The sequence below is a fragment of the Phasianus colchicus genome, chromosome 25 (assembly GCF_987193195.1).
Source record: "Phasianus colchicus chromosome 25, bPhaCol1.hap1.1, whole genome shotgun sequence".
Taxonomy (NCBI): domain Eukaryota; kingdom Metazoa; phylum Chordata; class Aves; order Galliformes; family Phasianidae; genus Phasianus; species Phasianus colchicus.
The window spans coordinates 4,180,455-4,194,202 of NC_143460.1; the positions used below are offsets into that span (position 1 = coordinate 4,180,455).

A 13,748-nucleotide genomic window follows, 5' to 3' on the forward strand; every position below is an offset into this window, starting at 1 on the left:
CTGCGGTCGCGGCGTCCGCCCGGACCTTCCGTGTGCGCACGCGCGGGGCTGCCCGCCGCACTGCCTGAACGCCGCCGCGCCGCCCGCCTAAAAAGCACCGAGAGACGGAAAGCTCCGAGCCTCGCCGTTTAGTGTTGGGGCGGGTGTGAGCCGCGTTGTAGCGATCTGCTCGCGGAGCCGGCGGTAGGAAAAGCGAACGGTTCCGTCAGGCGAACGCCGAGGGCATCCCGGCGCCCGGCGAAGGCCCCCGGAGGGGTCCTTGGCTGACGGAGACGGACGGAGCGGGGCGGCGGCCGCGATGAACCTGGAGCTGCTCGGTGGGGCCGGGAGCGGGGCTGGGAGGTGGGCGGTGTGGAACCGGGGCGGCGGCGGGGAGCCGGGTGGGATGGCCGGGCCTCGGGGGCGCGCCTCGCTCAAACGCTGCCTTTGCGTTCCGTTGCAGAGTCCTTCGGCCAGAACTACCCCGAGGTAAGGGATCTCCCGCCCCGCGGGGCTGCCCCGGCCCGCAGCGGCCCTGCGCAGCGCCCTGACCGCCCTCCTTTCATCTCAGGAAGCCGATGGCACGTTGGACTGCATCAGCATGGCTCTGACCTGCACCTTCAACCGCTGGGGCACGCTGCTCGCCGTGGGTTGCAACGACGGCCGAATCGTCATCTGGGATTTCCTCACCAGGGGAATCGCCAAAATCATCAGCGCCCACATCCACCCCGTCTGCTCCCTCTGGTGAGGGAGGGCTTTGTATTTTCTGCCGCTCGGTGTCACACTACCAGCTCAGTCTGCCCTGGGCTCAGCCTGGCCCTGAGCTCCTGCAGGGATGGGGCTCCCACCCTTCTCAGGGCAGCAGTGCCGGACCCTGCTTTTCCAAGTGCTCTTTACATGTACAACAGGGACTTTTTGATCTGGTTCCCATTCTTCTCGGTGGGAGAGATGTTGGCAGGGCTGTTCGGCAGTCGCCCGTTCTAATCTCCTCTTTGAAGCACGAATCTGATTCCAGATGGTGGCCCAGGCTCCTGTTCTGATAGACAGGAACGCCCTTCAGTTTCTGTCTTCTGAATAAAGGACTTCAGCCCAACATCTGACCTAAATCTCTACTCTTAGTTTAATACCCTTCTCCTTTGTCTTGTCTCTTTCAGACTGTGTAAAAAGATGGTCCGTCTTAAGATAATTTCCTTTAAAAGAGTTTGAAAACGTGAAGCACCCATGAAATTTTTGGCTACTAGAGTTCGGGAGTTGGTTTTCAAGCCAACGGTTTCACAGCCGAACTTTAATATGAGACCTGCTAATTTAACACACCAATGTTAGGATTGTTAGTGTGTTAGGATGCTTTTTATGTACTGAAGGAATAGCTTTTACTTGAACTGCCCCTTGTTTCTATAGCTGGAGTCGGGATGGCCACAAACTGGTGAGTGCTTCGACTGATAACATCGTGTCGCAGTGGGATGTGCTGTCTGGGGACTGTGACCAGAGATTCCGATTTCCTTCACCTATCCTGAAAGTTCAGTATCACCCTCGAGACCAGTAAGTCCTGTGAAAAAAATGATGCTCTCGTTTGGGTAGAATTAATGATGATGCAGGTATTTTTCCTGGAGCTTGAAGTGCTTTTTCTAAACCTGGTGGATCTTTTCAGATTGTCTTCTTTATGCACTGAGGGCCCTAACTTGGATTTGTTGTGGCTTTCTGAATGTCCTCTGTGAGTGGGGCCCTACTGTGGATTGCTTGTGGCTCTTTTTATTTTGAAAGGAAGGGAGGGAAGTAAACATGGCAATGATCCTTAGAACTGGGTATAGAAATGCCTTGTTGAGTTTACAAGTTACTGCATGACATAAAGGAGCCTTCAGAAAAAGAAAGGAAATGAAAGCAGACACGGCTTAATGTCATTTTGTAGTGTAAGAGAGAAAGACCAGATGAAAGACTGAATAAAAGATGGTGTTAGTCTATGCTGAGAAAGGCAGAATGACTTTTTTTTCCCTACTGCTAAATGTAGAAGCTTCTTTTCCAGAGCAGAAGCTATGAACTGTTCCGCTTTTGCTTTGCAGAAACAGAGTTTTGGTTTGTCCCATGAAGTCTGCACCAGTGATGCTGACACTGTCAGACTCCAAACACGTTGTGCTTCCTGTGGATGATGATTCTGATCTCAATGTCGTGGCCTCCTTTGACAGGCGAGGGGAATACATTTATACAGGCAATGCCAAAGGGAAGGTGAGACTGTGGCAAGAGCACTGGATGGTGTAGCTTAGATTACTTTATCAAGATGTGTGATGTTTCTAACTTGTATTCTTTGTTTCATTGTACAAATAAGGCTTCCTGAACGTCTCTTGAATAATTGATGTGTCGTTACGATCGTCTTCGTATTTCATCTTCTAAGATCTGTAGCATATAGATCTGAGTTAGGTCTTTGTGTTGCTCTTGTCTTTGACCATATTTGTTGGATCCTTTTCCAGTGTAAATAAACCAATGTTTATGTCGCAGAAGTGTCGCAGAAACTGTAGTAGAAACTGCAGTAGCAGAGTTCCAACTATTCCTGTGTAGATTGCTGAGGCTTCTGTTGTCAGGGTTAGTAGTTATGTGAAAGGTACTAAAAGGGGAGCGAGTAACAACGAGATGCTGATTGCCTTCTGTTTCCTTAATCTTCAGATCTTGGTCTTAAAAACAGACACTCAGGATCTCGTTGCCTCCTTCAGAGTGACAACTGGAACCAGCAACACCACAGCTATTAAATCAATTGAATTTGCTCGGAAGGGAAGGTGAGTTACTATGGACTATACCAGATCTTACAAAAAAAAAAAAAAACAACCTCCCACAATTATTTCCCACAACATATTCTGATTCTTTTTACTCTCTTTTTAATACAATGCATGTTCTGTGGCATTCTTCCCACAGCTGCTTTTTAATAAACACAGCTGACCGGATAATCAGGGTGTATGATGGCCGTGAAATTTTAACCTGTGGGCGAGATGGGGAGCCTGAACCAATGCAGAAGCTGCAGGATTTAGTGAACAGGTGAGAGGCAACAGAATGGATGGTCAGCCTGCAGTAGAAAGGTCAACTTGCCTTGAAAACATTGAGGTTTGTGTGTTCTGTACCTGTGGGAGCCTGTGTGAAGGGTAGCTCAGTATCTCCTTCAACAAACAAATGTTTTCATTTGAAATGTGAGTCGCAGTTTGATTTGAAACGTAAACATTATTTGTGGATGGGAAGATGCAGGGTTATGGTCTGAGGAACAGTCCCACAGTCCTCATCCTCAACATTTAACAGTCTTTTATGATTTCTTTTTGCTTTGCTTGCAGGACACCGTGGAAGAAGTGTTGTTTCTCTGGTGATGGTGAATATATAGTGGCAGGTTCGGCACGTCAGCATGCTCTCTACATTTGGGAGAAGAGTATTGGAAACCTGGTGAAAATCCTCCATGGGACCCGAGGAGAGCTGCTCTTGGATGTAGCAGTAAGAACACTGCCAGCTATCGTTAAGTTTCTTGTTTAGAAATCTAAGCTTTCTTAATTCCATTTACCAGTTAAGCTCCTCCTCTTTTCTCTTTCATATAAACCCAGTGGCATCCTGTCCGACCAATCATAGCTTCAATTTCCAGTGGTGTCGTGTCAATATGGGCTCAGAATCAAGTGGTAAGTGTTTTACATTGCTTCTTTAAGAGGTTTTCCTGGTGGTCTCCATCCATACTAGTCCTAGCAGCCTGAATTATTGCATGTTGAAATCTTTTATTAAACCCAACTCAGCAAACTCTCTAGCCTCACCTGCCTAACTTGAAAGATGTTTGCCATCTTGTTGAATGTGAGTAGGGTACTTATAGCTCACCTGCTGAGCTAGTTAAGCTTTGTGTAAAGTGCTAAATATGATCTTGGGGTTGTTTGATGGGGGAATGGTGTCATTCTGAACGTGTAGCTGAAGCACTGAAAATCAGAGTGAGCCAAAACTAAATATAAATAAAAGCTAAATATGAATACATCCTTGGTTTTAGAGTTAATGGCATACTTTGTAATATTTAAGGAGTATTGTAATGTCAGATTTTCAGTAGGAACTCATTTGTGCAAATTCTAATTTGCCCTATGATTGTATATCTGATTGAGGCTTGATTTCTTGCTCATGGCTTGGGAGATTTTCATACAGAATAAGATTGGAATTGCATGAATCCCCAGTTTGGCAGCTGGTCCTTCACACTGAGGTAAATCTCATCTTGAATTTGTGACTTAGGAAAACTGGAGTGCCTTTGCACCTGATTTCAAAGAGCTGGATGAAAATGTAGAATATGAAGAGAGAGAGTCAGAGTTTGACATTGAAGATGAAGATAAGAGTGAACCAGAACAGACAGGTACTGTAAATCTCTTTGTTGTGTAGTTGGCCTTTCAGGTGTTACCAAATAATTGTTAGTCCAAATATATGGCCATAATAAAAATTAAAACTGGCAGCTGTGGGGATGTGAGCGGTGAATTTGGATCAGTAGTGGCACAGTTTGGCCACTTGGTGGTGCCAAAAAATTGTGCATGGAAAAGGCTGTAGTTACTGTAGAGAGAATTCAGATTTCTTCCTGGTAAGGCATAGAGCTCTCCTCATTTTCAGGCTTATTTAGATTACTTTTGTGTTAAAATGTAGCATTGGTTTGTAGGAACAAAGCATTAAAACAACTTCTGTCCAAGAACTCTCAGTGAGAACAGTGCAGCAGCTGAAATTAAAAACAAAAACCTGATAGCTGTAAGGGGAAATGCCTCACATATGCTGTGTGCTGCAGTTCTCATCCCTGCATGCTTAGACATTTAAGAGCAGTTCCATTCTTTCTGAACAATTTGCGTTTTTCCTTTCTTTCGTTAATTCTTCATTTCTCCCTGCTTTTCAGGTGCTGATGCTGCAGAAGATGAAGAAGTGGATGTAACGAGTGTGGATCCCATTGCTGCTTTTTGTAGCAGGTAAAAGAATAACTTTGTTTAAAGTGTGAATACATATCACTGACGTTCCCCCAAAGCAGCTCCCTCTGTACACTCAGATTTTTTGTGTCTCCGCTGTAGCAGGTAGAAAGAGTTACTTGTGTAAAAAACCATTGGCAGAGGATAGGGTCAGGGTTAATAAGTGGAAAAAAAAACCAAGATATTAAAGACTTCTAGTTTTAAAAGAGATCATAACTTTTTATTTTACAGTGATGAAGAACTGGAGGACTCCAAGGCTCTACTTTACTTACCCATTGCTCCTGAAGTAGAGGATCCAGAAGAAAACCCCTATGGGCCTCCACCTGATGCTGTTCAGAGTTCCTTAACTGATGAGGGTATAGGATCTGAGAAGAAGAGGCAGTCATCCTCTGATGGACCTCAGGCACCAAAGAAGAAGCCCAAAACCACCAACATAGAGCTACAAGGAGTACCTAATGACGGTGTGTAGAAGATGTCATTGATTTAGCACCAGTTCTGCATTTGAGATGTTTTTTTTAGCTTTGCTTAGTCACAGAATCACAGAATTGCCAGGGTTGGAAGGGACCTCAAGGATCATGAATTTCCAATCCCCCTGCCACATGCAAGGCCACCAACCTTCCCACCTAATGCTAGACCAGGCTGCCCAGGGCCCCATCTAATCTGGCCTTGAACACCTCCAGGGATGGGGCATCCACAGCCTCTCTGGGCAGCTGTTCCAGCACCTCACCACTCTCTCTGTAAAGAATTTCCCCCTGATGTCCAACCTAAATCTCCCCTCCCTCAACTTCAAACCATTTCCCCTTGTCCTGCTGTCACTCACCCTTTCAAAGAGTTGATTCCCCTCCTGTTTGTAGGCTCCCTTTAGGTACCGAAAGGCTGCAATGAGGTCACCCTGCAACCTTCTTTTCTCCAGGCTGAACAAGCCCAGCTCCTTCAGCCTGTCCTCATAGTCCAAAGACAAGAAGTACAGAAGTTTCTATGAAGTTACTTATTGTAACAGTTATTAATGGCCGCCCACTCTGCAAAGTTTGCTGGCATTTTGCAGACTAGAAATGAGGGCAGACATCTCAAAGCTGTAATTTTCAATGCTGTTTGTATTTAACACCTCATTTAAGCACCCTGAGGGATAACTCAGTCTGGTAACACCTTGTTTTCCTACAGAAGTCCATCCGCTGCTGGGTGTGAAGGGAGATGGTAAATCCAAGAAGAAGCAAGCAGGCAGGCCTAAAGGATCAAAAGGTAAAGACAAAGATTCTCCATTTAAACCGAAACTCTACAAAGGGGACAGAGGTGCTTTACCTCTGGAAGGAGCAGCGAAGGGTAAAGTGCAGGCGGAGCTGGGACAGCCTTTGACAGGTAAGGACCCACTGTGAGCGTCGTTGCTTGCTTGGTGGCCTTGCAAAGTCATAGCACTTTATCTTCCCAAATGGCCCTTGCTCACTGGATGTCACTGCTGTCAAGGATAGGCAAACGTTTATATATTTGATTGTTAAAGTGGAAGTGCTTTCAGTATTTATAATAAAAGCAATATCTGTGCATGTGTTGTTGCATATGAAGAGCACATTAGGTTTTAGTAGGGATGGCACTCTGGTTGAAATTGAGCATTTCTTACAGCCTGTTTGATAATTGGAGCCTGGGATAAAATTCAGGAGCTGAATTCTTTAATCCTGGCTATGGAGCAGCCTAAATCAAATTCCAAGAAGTGCAATTGCTGTAAAAAAAAAAAGACAGATTTTGTTGGATCATTTTGTGTTCTTTGCTTTATAACCATACTTTGTTGGTTACTTACCAGTACAGGACTGTTGCTGTCACCTTTGTTAGGACCCAGACTTTGAATCTCAGACAGGGACTGGCTCTCAGCTGGTGGCAGTGTTTCCCATCTGTCTCATTTACTACTCGAGCTTATTTGGGAAATGCTCATTCAAGTGTAGTAAAGGAAGTACATGTTTGGATTAAATGATGTGCATTCTGTTTGTTTGTTTTTTTTTCCACTGTAAGTGAGAGCCTGTGGTTGATACAGAAACAGATTCAAAGATGTGATGTAACTGATATCTCAAGTTTTGCATTTCCTTGGACATAGCAGTGCTGTGGATTTTAGACTGCACAGAATTGTTGTGGTTTTTTTTGTTTTCCCCTCCTCCTTCCCTCACTGCTGGTCCTGTGTTACCCCCTGTGTTTTTGCTTACCACTTCCTATGCAGTTGTTATAGTCTGATTTGCTTTTATGAGACCACTATAGAATTTAATTTGCTAATTGTACTCAGCTTGGGATGTGCATACCCCTACCTGTGAATTTATCACATGGGCAGCATGAAAACAGAATTGGGGTTGAGTTTAGACTCCAAATTCCCTGCTTTCTTTACCCATTGGAGGTTGTAGAGCTCTTTCAAATGTAGTTTGTAGCATGTAAGGGTGTTTTGCCACCATGGTGGTATTCAGCTTGATTGAGCTAGATGCAAATAATGTTGCTTTGATGGAGTCCTGTCTCAGTTATTGTGCTCCCTTACATAGTGCTGCTGATTTAAAAGGATCTAACAGATCCATGCAGTAGATCCCACCACTTAGTGTTGGAAATGTCTATGTGAGTCACACAGTGAGTCACAGATTGCCCACTGAAGGAGCTGTCCCTTGGCTCTCAGCACTCACAACAGTCTTCTAGTCCATGAAATTCACGTCTCTCTTTTGTTCTCTTTATGACTTGCAATGTCTATTTTGAACAGCCAGTTCTCCCTTGGGCCCACCCACGTGCAGATTGCAATGGCCTTCTGCCTGCACTGCTGGAGCTGGGCACACTTCTCTGTCTCTCTTGCATGAAGCTGTTAGCTCTGTTTGTTCCACGTGCTGCTGCTTCCTGCAGGAGCCCATCACTCACTCACACAGCCTCTCCACAAGCATTTATTCTCTGGGAGCTGCAGGCTGATTTGCTGTTACAGTGGACGTTTGGGAGCTGCTTGGCTGGGGCCTGGCAGCCAATATCATGTTGTCAAAGCAGCTGTGTCAAAATTGGCTTTCAGTAAAAACAAACTGGGAAGCTTGATGTGTTGTACAGCTTTAGAACAAAGCCATGCAGCAGTCTTGTTTGACCTCAGTGTAGGTGGAAACTTGTTCCTTTCTGTTATGCTTCTGCTTTGAGGTTTTGGGGTTGGTGCATCCATTTTCCAGCAGGTAAGTGTGCTTGTGCCTCTGTGGGGTAAAAGCTCAGAAACCATGAACTGCCTCATCCGTGCCTGTGGTCTCAGATATAGAGTTCTTAATTTGTTGTAGATGGTGCCTTGTTGGTTATATCTCGTTCTGTAAGGAACATAGAGAATCATATTCTCAAAGGCTTTTAGTTTTTTTCATTTATTTCAGAAACTGTTGGAGTCAGATGACTTATTTTTCACCTGTCTTTGATCTCTTTAGCAGGTGGTGCCATCTCAGAACTGTTATGAAGATCCTCTTCTTTATCCTCCTCTGTTCTTTCCCGTATTGGCACCATAACATGGAGAATAGATGAAGCAGTCAGAACGGACTGACTTTAATACAGCAGCCTGATTGTTCATGAATTCAGGGAGTGACTTTTATAAGAAATGAGTATCGAAGAGGAAACGGCCTTCGTTCTTCCTTAATTGCCTCTTGGTTGAGCAGTGTGAGATGCTGACTCTCAGGTCATGCAGTTTGCAAAGAGACTGACTGGACTGCCTTCATGTTGGCACGTGTAATGTTCTGCACTGAGCTGGTACCCGACCCTCTGCCACTCCAGAGCTCATAAGCATTGTCTTTTAAGTAATTTTTTTTGTTCCTGGATTGAAAAATACCCAAAGTGTGTGTTTTTATTCCTGATACCAATGACTGTGTATCCTCCAAACTTCCTTTTCTTTGCTGTTAATTCCCATTTTCAGTGAGTTGTGGGCCTTTCTGTGCCAGCTGCATTGCCTTGCAGCTTTGGTTAGCTCTGTGTGATGTCTTCTATGCTGACATGCTTAGTGAAACTGCTGCTGATTATGTGCCAGGTTTGATTTCATCTCAAGTGGATAGAGACCTAATGTGAAGAATCAAGACACCCTCTGAAGTCTGCAAAGAATGAATTTTCATGTTGTTAATATTTTAGACACGAAGGATGACTCTGCTGATGGGAAGAGGAGCACATGGAGGTAGCTCTATATAAAATACAGTCTAGACAGAAGTGTATAAACTGAGTGGTATGAAGAGCAGTGTTGGCAGTGTCTCTCCTTGCAAGTGTGTTTATTCTTTTTCCATTTAAGATGCCCCACCAGGAATGCTGTTTCCTCCTTAGCTGCTATATACTGGTACTTAGAGAAGCAACAGCCAATATTTCTCCTAACTGAAACTGTATTTTTTTCAGCTACGCTTCCAGGACTTAAAGATGAAATGAATAACGGTGTGATTGTAAAAGACAAACATATGGACCATGAATTTTTAAAAATGCCCTTTTTTTTTTTTTTTTCCCTCTTTTCTATTTCTGAATCAAGAATAGAAGGTGAATGCTCACAGCTTATTTCCAGCTGTGCTTTAACCTTTCACTTGTAATATTTTCCTTGTGGGAATGGGGTAGAGACACTTCTCTCTATCTGGTATCTGCATCCAGATCTTTCTGTACCAGACTTAGTTTTCATTCCCAATGCCCTTTGTTTTGTAGAGACTTCCTACACAATTACCTTCAGGTTTTCCCCAGGTGTAATTATTGAGGTTATCACCAACTATTTAGATTTCCAAAGCATCCTGCAGACATTAAAAGCTGAGGAGTCATAAGGAGAGGTGTTAATTTACAGTGGGAAGCATGCAGTGGTAACATGATACATAAGCATGGCAAGAGAGGAGACGTGTTAAATCAGAAGGATTTTACAAACTGGTATTTTCATTTCCCGCTTTGGTACAGTGATCTGCTTAATGCCATTTGTTCCCACGTGTGCAGCATTGGTTTTCTTTGTTCTTTCTGCTCGTAGGATGGCTTGCATCTCCTGTGGAAAACTGTTTTGTCAAACCTGCCCATACGTGGCGTGGCTGAACGCAAAAGCTTCACAAGATGCACAGGCAATGGCTCTCCTGGTTGTGTTAAAGCGAATCATTTGCCACAGACTCCAGCCTTCATTTTTGTTAAAACCTCTCTGTACAGTCTGTATGTCCTTGGTTTGTTGTCTTCTCTCTTTTATTTTATTACCTGACGTCTGTAGTTTTGTACAATACTGGTCAGATCCTGGCTTGGTGGTAGCATATAGCACTGGTTTAGGTTTGTGTCTGTAAATAAAGAGGTATGTTTTATTTCCTAAAGTCATGGCTAAGTCTTGGCTTTTCCAAACTTCATGATGGTTTCTGTTGTCATGCTGCCAAGGAACCCTGCCATACAGTTCTGGTGCAAACATGTGCCTTCACCACAGCCAGTGTGTTACGTTTGGTTTTATTATTATTACTGATTTTTCTGTAGTGTGGCATTTGGTTGGTGGTGTCTTTACTTAAATCCCCCATGGAAGGAATACCTGAGTGCAGTGTAAGGAGATCTGAGAAATGCTGAAAGGGAACTGAACAAGAGTGCTGGGTGCAGACAGCATCTCTGCAGGAGCTGACTGTGTTTGTGAACGTTCTCTATCAGAAGGCGTTTTGTTTTGTTTTTAATAAATTAAGGGCTGTTAGGAAGAGAAACTTGGATATTCATTAGCAAAGCCAGTGAAGAACGTGGCATTCTAAATCCTTTCTGCAATCCATCATTCAGACAATCTGGTTATTGACCTGGTTTGACCATAGCTCTGTTACACCATCAGAAAGAAACAACTTTATCATGGAGAGCTTTTCTCATTGCTTTGTTCTTTTGGGATGCAGTGAGGTTGGTGTTGTTGAATCCCATCTGCATCTGCTTTCCAACCCAGAACCACTGGGTGCCATCAACTCTTGGATAATGATGGATGCCAGTGACACAGCCCTGCTCACCACTGATCTCTGGATGTCAAAATCTTGTTCTCATCATCTTGGGGGAGGACTTCAGATTTTAGGATAAGCATCTATAGAGCAGAGCCATACAGATGCTGTGTGTGTCATCATGTTTTTTTTTGTGCTAAGCAACATTGTTTTAGAGGTTCCAGTAATTAAGACGTATTGTTTTATAGTTTGGTGGGAAGATTAAACTGGAACAGCAGCGTGGAAATTCATCTGAAATAGCATGGAAATGTCAGGGAGTAGAAAGGAGGACTTAATAAATAGTCAAGCAGATCCCAGTTGCTGGGATACAGTGGGTTTAAACGTTCTGCTGCCTGGGAACTGGAACTCATCATTGGTGTTCTGACCCACACAGTGATGTTCTGCACCTTCCCTGGCAGTGTTATACTTCAAACCTGCCTAGTTGGTGGCTGCTGGTGAGATTTCTGTTTGAAGATTTACAAGAAGCTGTTTTGACTGCTGAATTTACACGGTGCCACATCCGATGGCTGCCACGAAGACCTTTGGGAACAGCTGCATCCTTGGCATGGTCCTGCCTTGGGTTTTCTGCCTCCCGTTGGGGGCAGCTTCCTTTCCAAAAGTAACCATCCCAGCAGAGCTGCAGTCAGTAGAGGCTCACATTGCAGTGAACGCCACGTCGTGCAGCGTCACCTGCGGGCTGGGCCTCCAAGTGGAGGAAACATGTGAGATCACAGCAGCAGGGGAGAGGAAGAACTGCACCATGCGCCGCTCCCACTGCACCACCACGTGGGGCTGCGGTTTGCAGCACTTCACCATCCCCGTGGGCAAACCCTTGGTGCTCAGCTGCCTGACCTCAGACGTCATCGATTTGGGTGTCAGAGGGTACAGCTGTACGTGGAAGATCGCCCCGGGTCTCATCACCATGAATGATGTTTTGTTTGCACCTTTCAAAAACCCAGGCTTCGCCGTTGCCTTTTCCCCAACCAAGGAATCTGATGCTGGGACGTACCGCTGCGATGTGCGCGTGTTGAAGACGTTCAGGGTCATCAAGAGGATTTACTTTGGGGTCAGGGTGATCCGAAACGACTTGGTGGACCTGGACTTTGTCAAATCTTTGACTCGGGAGCAGAAGCTGGCAGTCAGGAAGGAGGAAGGAATCGAAGCCAACAGCACCCTTGTAGACGTGGAGGAGAAGCTGTACTTTTGGCAAAGAAAATCGTTTCATAGATCCTTGATAGGGATTGGAATCGGGCTGGTAGGAATCATCATGGTGAGCATAGCTCTCCGCTGCTTGCAGGAGAGGTTGAGAAGCAGAGGTGCAGAGAATCAGACTGAGTTCTAATGCAATTTCTTGTCCCTGTCTCGCTTATTGTAACAAGTAGAGCAACATCAGCATTGGTGCACTGTTTCAGAATGAGGTTTGTAGTTATTTTCTGGCTGTTGGCTTGGAGAGTTTGGGGTGTTTTTGTTTTGTAGCTCATAACTTGGGATCCTATTTCTCCCTCATCCTCTTGATTTTCTTCTCCCTTGCCCAGGTTTGTGACACAGATCCCTGAGGTTGGTAGCTGGAGCAAAAGAGATGCAGAGAAGTGAAGATGCTGCAGCTGGGTCCCTGCTGGGTCTCTGTGGTCCTTCCCAGCAGACCCCAAGGTCTGTTTTGGGGATCTGGGAGTGCTGGGAGGAGCTGAGCCACCGCTCCCTGCCTGCTCTGATTGTTTGTCTCCCACTTCAGAAAGCTGAAGCATCAGTAGCGGTAGTTGGAAGCTTCCACTCTTCCCTTTGTAGTTCAGAACAGCGAGGCAGGGAGCATTAGGCAGCACAAGCACATCTTCAATCCGAGCACTGCAGCTCAAGGAGCGTAACGGGGTGGTTTTAATCACGACTCAGAGCTGAGCTCACTCCTAAAATCTTTAAAGGAGGAGGAGAGGGAAGAGTTCAGTGGGCTTGTGGCTCGCTCGTTTTCCTGGTGACTAATAAGTACAAAGCGTGCAGCAGCACTGTAGGGAGCATTGTTTCCCCATTGGTAGCAGAATCCGCAGAGGGACTTATTAAGTGCCTTCTCTCTCTGGTTTCTGTCTTTATTTTACAGTAAACAACTCTATTTACTCGCTCTGTTTCCTTTTTCTTCCCCACGAACTGAAGTACAGGAATGCACCACACATCCAATTCCGGAGAAAGTAATGATGGAGCTCTACTATTTAAGATCAAAGCATACTATTATTTTTTTTTCTTCAGACCAGAAAAATAATGCTTTAATGTAGAAAGAGCTGAATATACAAGGAGGCACTTTATTTGCAGAACATCCTATTGAAAAAAACAACATCAGACCAAAACGTAGTGAGCTGAATCTTCATGTCCAATTAAGTGGGTAATGGGTACATCTGGATAATGATCTGTAGGCCGTGGGGTTGTCTGTATTTGAGTGAGGAATCGAGCCTGTTACCAGCCTTGGATTCTCTGTGGGTTGTTTGCTGGTTTCTGAGGGAAGAATTCAGTGTTCACAGCCATGGGCAGAGGTTGGTGGAGGTGAAGGGGGCTGTCCTGCAGTGCTGGAAGGTTCCTCTGGGTGTGCATTGGTTGTCTGGCTCCATGCTTTGCACTGATTTACTGCTGAGCTCCCCTGTTGAGCCCTGCTTTAGGCTAACTGTTCTTAACAACAGATTTCTCATCGACTGAAATACAGGGCATGCTGCCTCTGGGCATGGTGAGGGGGGTCAGCTCGGCTTTCTGCCCACACTTTCCCCACCCCTGAGCAAAATGCAAGCAGGGGAGACCCAAATCTTGGTTCCCTCTTGTCACCTCATCTTCTCACCCACAGGGAATCTCCTCTTTCCAAGCAGCAGCACTGATACAGAGCAGTGCACACCCACATTTAGGACACCTCGAGGAGCCCACTGCGTGCTGACTGCATTCATCCCACCCAGACCTCTCCTGTCTGTGGCTT

General features: G+C 45.3%; 2 protein-coding genes across 6 annotated transcripts; both read left to right on the forward strand.

Annotated features, from left to right (window-relative positions):
* Positions 1-109: 109 nt before the first annotated feature.
* Positions 110-10,183, forward strand: RBBP5 (RB binding protein 5, histone lysine methyltransferase complex subunit). Of its 5 annotated transcripts, XR_004168665.2 has the most exons (15): positions 113-317; positions 443-468; positions 551-723; positions 1,378-1,518; positions 2,037-2,199; positions 2,635-2,744; positions 2,881-3,000; positions 3,288-3,441; positions 3,549-3,620; positions 4,207-4,324; positions 4,847-4,916; positions 5,145-5,374; positions 6,075-6,269; positions 8,315-9,045; positions 9,859-10,183. XR_004168665.2 is itself a non-coding variant. In XM_031606033.2 (14 exons), exons 1-14 carry the CDS (start codon positions 299-301, stop codon positions 8,341-8,343), a joined length of 1,503 nt encoding a protein of 500 aa, XP_031461893.1. In that variant the 5' UTR covers positions 110-298; the 3' UTR covers positions 8,344-9,100. The 5 variants fall into 5 exon arrangements, 4 of the variants coding, with proteins under 4 accessions (XP_031461893.1, XP_089980915.1, XP_031461892.1 ...); XM_031606033.2 differs by lacking the exon at positions 9,859-10,183 and having other exon boundaries at positions 110-317; positions 6,075-6,152; positions 8,315-9,100; XM_090124789.1 differs by lacking the exon at positions 9,859-10,183 and having other exon boundaries at positions 110-317; positions 6,075-6,152; positions 8,318-9,100.
* Positions 10,184-10,285: 102 nt separating this feature from the next.
* On the forward strand, positions 10,286-13,615 carry TMEM81 (transmembrane protein 81). Its single transcript, XM_090124790.1, has 2 exons — positions 10,286-12,222; positions 12,340-13,615. The coding sequence occupies exon 1, from the start codon at positions 11,328-11,330 to the stop codon at positions 12,144-12,146; it is 819 nt and encodes a 272-aa protein (XP_089980916.1). The 5' UTR covers positions 10,286-11,327; the 3' UTR covers positions 12,147-12,222; positions 12,340-13,615.
* Positions 13,616-13,748: the final 133 nt, after the last annotated feature.